General features: G+C 58.0%; 1 protein-coding gene across 1 annotated transcript; it reads left to right on the top strand.

Moving 5' to 3' along the window:
• Nucleotides 1-253: 253 nt before the first annotated feature.
• Nucleotides 254-3,192, top strand: ADRB3 (adrenoceptor beta 3). The gene is given in 4 exon segments (XM_060291530.1): nt 254-467; nt 470-510; nt 513-1,553; nt 2,492-3,192. Coding segments are annotated over 4 exon segments (1,299 nt in total). The 5' UTR covers nt 254-382; the 3' UTR covers nt 2,624-3,192.
• Nucleotides 3,193-4,581: the final 1,389 nt, after the last annotated feature.

Raw genomic sequence — 4,581 nt, 5'->3', positions numbered from 1 at the left:
GCGCCGGTCATGGCAGGAGCGGACACATCGTGGCAGAGAACACACGGCGTGACCTACCTCTTACACATCTTACTCTGGATTTGGCTAATGGAGGAGTCAAGCATCCGTCGTGCTTCCCTACGCACGCCCCAATTTCCCTACAGACGCCGAGCGTCGCGACTATTGGCCTCTGCCCCTTTAAGGGCCGCCACTCCTCCTCCCACCCCCTCCCCAGTGGTGGCACCCAGCGAGGGGGGGGCAGGCTGTGCGTTCTCGCGGGTCGACTGGGGAGGATGGCCCAGGCCGGGGGAATCGCTCCTACGGCCCGCTGCCCCGTCCCCTGAGCCGGGTAAGCTGCGAGACCCCTTCCCTCTTTCCCTCCCGCCCCGCGCGCGACGCGGGAATGGCTCCCTGGCCGCACGGGAACAGCCCTCTGGCCCCGTGGCCAGATGTCCCCACCCGGGCGCCCAATACTGCTAACGCGAGCGGCTGCCCGGGGTGCCGTGGGCGGTGGCACTAGCGGGGCTCTGTTGGCGCTAGCGGTGCTGGCCACCGTGGGGGGCAACCTGCTGGTAATCGTGGCCATCGCCCGGACGCCGAGACTCCAGACCATGACCGACGTGTTCGTGACTTCGCTGGCCACAGCCGACCTGGTGGTGGGGTTCCTGGTAGTGCCGCGGGGTGCCACGTTGGCGCTGACCGGCCACTGGCCCCTGGGCGCCACCGGTTGCGAGCTGTGGACCTCGGTGGGCGTGCAGTGTGTGACCGCCAGCATGGAAACCCTGTGCGCCCTGGCGGTGGACCGCTACCTGGCCGTGACCGACCCGCTGCGCTACGGCGCGCTGGTCACCAAACGCCGAGCCCGGGCAGCAGTAGTCCCGGTGTGGGTCGTGTCCGCCTTGGTGTCGTTTGCGCCCATCATGAGCAAATGGTGGCGCGTCGGGGCCGACGTCGAGGCGCAGCGTTGCCACTGCAATCCGCGCTGCTACGCCTTCGCCTCCAACATGCCCTACGCGCCGCTCTCCTCCGTCTCCTTCTACTTTCCGCTCCTGGTGATGCTCTTCGTCTACGCGCGACTTTTCGCGGTGGCTACGCGCCAGCTGCGCTTTCTGCTCCGGGAGCTGGGCCGCTTCCCGCCAGAGGAGTCTCCGCGGGCTCGGTCTTGCTCCCTGTGCCCCGCCCCGGCGGGGCCGTGCGCCTGGCCCAAAGGGGTGCCCTCCTACGGTCGGCGGCCGGCGCGCCTTCTGCCTCTGCGGGAACACCGCGCCCTGCTCACCTTGGGGCTCATCATGGGAAACTTCACTCTCTGCTGGTTGCCCTTCTTTGTAGTCAACGTGCTGCGCGCCCTCGGGGGCCCCTCTCTAGTGCCCGGCCCCGCTTTCCTCGCCCTTAACTGTCTAGGCTATGCCAACTCTGCCTTCAACCGCTCATCTACTGCCGCAGCCCTGTCTTTCGCAGCGCCTTACGCCGCCTGCTGGGCCGCTGCCGGCCCGAGGAGCACCCCGCCGCCGCCTCCACGCCCCCGCGGCCCTGACCAGCCCCGCAGAATCCAGGCAGTGCCCACCGCTCGACTGGTAGGTAGCCAAGGCGAAGGGGTTGACGGCTCGGGATCAGGAAGCATTCGGTATCTCCTTCGGTCAATTTTTTTTTTTTTTGCGGTACGCGGGCCTCTCACTGTTGTGGCCTCTCCCGTTGCGGAGCACAGGCTCCGGACGCACAGGCTCAGCGGCCATGGCTCATGGGCCCAGCCGCTCCGCAGCATGTGGGATCTTCCCGGACCGGGACACGAACCCGTGTCCCCTGCATCGGCAGGCGGACTCTCAACCACTGCGCCACCAGGGAAGCCCCTTCAGTTTTTTTTTTTTCTTTTTCTTTTTTTTTTTTTTCCCTTCAGTTTTTTGAGCTTGGGGTTCGGTAGGAAAAGATGGGGCTGGGGTCTCTGCATCGAGGGAAGTGGGGCATGGAGTAGGGAACCGAAGTGGAACCCAGGGCCCTTTCTTTTCCCGCATCCCAACCCACCCTGCCCTGGGGTTGAAGCAAAGGAGGGCGGGCCGGTTGTTCTCCACCCCAGGAGCAAGGGGGGGCCCGGGATGGGGTGGGTCCCGCTGTGCCCAAGGGCCCCCCTCGCCTGGTCAGCTCTAGTTTTGGTGTTCTAGCTCAGTTTCTTTGCCCAGATTTCTTGCCACCTCTTGGGCTGGCTTTGACTAGACTAGAGGTCCCCCAAAGCCCTCGGGCTCAGCTTTGGTTTCTTTGAAAGGTTTGATAGCTATGAAGGTGAGAATCCACTTCTGGGATGAAGGCTAGACAGGCTCAGGAACGTGTGAGTGCAAATTCTTCCCGGGTAGGAACCGGGCCGGGTTGAAGTTGGGTTGGGCTTTGTGGCAGGGTGGGTCCCCGAGGCTTTTGTGTAACCGCACGTGCGCCTCAAGGTCCCTGACCTTCACCCATTTCCCTCTCCTGTTCCCACCCTCTGCCCCCTCACCCCAAGGTACCTCATCTCCATTTTTTTCAGGGCTTCCTGGGGACTTTCTTAGACCTTGAAGAAACAACTCCATTGATCCAGAACCTTTGGAGAGCCTCTGGCCTGTTCGGAATGAGCCCTGTGGAGTTTCCCAGCTGGAAAACTCTGCCCTCCGGAACCTGACCACTGAGCCATGAGATGGGGAGGGGGTCTGGCTTGGGAGGGGGAACCCTTACGAAGTGGGTTTTCACCATTCTCTCTCTTTCTCTCTCTCTCTCTCTCTCTCTCTCTCCTTCCGAGAGATGTTTTCTAAACCCCACCCCTGAACTTCACCACTACCTCAGCAGCCTGAGTGTCTGGCTGTCCTTGCAGCAGCCGGGCTGGCTTTGCCTGGGCACCCATCCCCTTGCTCGCTTGAGTGCTGTGTGCTTAGGGCAAAGAGAGCACCCTCGTTCCATTCCTTCTGCCACCCAGACCCTGATGAACCAGTCAGTGTACTGGAGGCCCTGGCGACCCAGGCTGAGAAGAAGCAGCTAGAAAAGGTCAAGGTTTGGGGTTTGGTTCCTGGCTCCCTCATTACAGCCCTCTAAGCTCCAGCCTCCCTCACTTTAGACACAGGATGGCTCTGATCTACCTCACAGCAGGGTCAGAAGGACTTCTTTAGAGTTTTGGGGGGCTCCTGGGTTCGTGGGGAGGTGAACCATTAGAATGGATTCCTTCTTTTCCTTTTAAAATCAAATTAATAAATATTACTGAATGCAAAGTATCCATTGTCCTCTTTTCTCTCCATTTGTTTTCTTTGCATAATCCACTTTCTCCCTTCTTAGAGCTGGCTTTTGACTGAGGCAATAAATTTGGACTAATCCTTGCCCCTTTCTTCTTAATCCTCATGAAAGGAAAAATGAAGTCTGTTTGGGTGAAGGAGATGGAGTTTGAGCCTTTGACACTCCTGTCTCCCCACCCTTTCCAAAATTCCTGGAAGCCATTCTACCCACGGGATTGAGCAGTGTGTCCACAGGAGGTGGGGCTGCTGTGCCTGGGATCAGGGCATATGGAGCTCTTGTGCTATAAGCCGGTGGTGGATTCAGGAACCAGTTTTGTTTGGTGCTGTATGTGTGTGTGTCTGGACATGCAGACCGTTGTTTGTGTTGGGCAGATGTCTTGGGTTATAAATATATTCTGACATTTCCCATCCTTTGCATAACCTCTACCTTCCCACTCCCTTTCCTGAGAGGCAGGAATCTATATTATCCTCTTTTTTTTTTTTTTGCGGTACGCGGGCCTCTCACGGCTGTGGCCTCTCCCGTTGCGGAGCACAGGCTCCGGACGCGCAGCCTCAGCAGCCATGGCTCACGGGCCCAGCCGCTCCGTGCCATATGGGATCTTCCCGGACCGGGGCACGAACCCGTGTCCCCTGTATCGGCAGGTGGACTCTCAACCACTGCGCCACCAGGGAAGCCCTATATTATCCTCTTGAAGTAAAACTGGAGTTACAAGTTTGAGCTCGTTGATAAGTTTTTCCCCTTATTTCAATTTTTATGAACTTTATCAGGCAGTTTCCTATGGAAAGAAAATTGCTATGGAAATCCCCGGGTCATTTTGTGGGTTCTTATTTAAACTCCATGAGCAGAGACCATTGTCCGGGCTGATTTACAGGATAGCCACTAAATCGTCAAAAGTTTAACGTGCTGGATGACAGCAGCATACAATGCATTGGCTAAGTTCAGGGGCTCCAGGGATACGAAACTCTGATCTGCCCTGAGGATGAGCTCGGTGGATTTCCACATATGGGTGTTGCCTGTGAATTGGACCTGGCCTCAGCTGCTTTCTTTTGTCCAGGAGTCCAGGTTTTATTTCTTAGGATGTTTGCATACCAAAGATGACTTTCTCCTTTTCGACCCAGAGCAGTGTGAGCTCTCTGGTGTCTGAGGTATGGAAAGTTTCTTGGCAAGGACTCAACTGTTGAACCCTTAGGGGAGAGGGAAGTCTTGCTTTAGCCTGGGGACACGTAAGAGGGCCTCTGCTCTCTCCCCATCTCTGGATATTTTCCCAGCATCGCCGAGGGAAGTTGCCCAGTCAGTGCTAGGCAGGGGAGAATGATGATTTGGGGGAGGAAGGGCGCTCTGGTGTGTAGAATTGTC

This window comes from Globicephala melas, chromosome 21 (genome assembly GCF_963455315.2).
Source record: "Globicephala melas chromosome 21, mGloMel1.2, whole genome shotgun sequence".
NCBI classification, from domain to species: domain Eukaryota; kingdom Metazoa; phylum Chordata; class Mammalia; order Artiodactyla; family Delphinidae; genus Globicephala; species Globicephala melas.
This window is presented reverse-complemented; position numbering and strand designations above follow the sequence as displayed.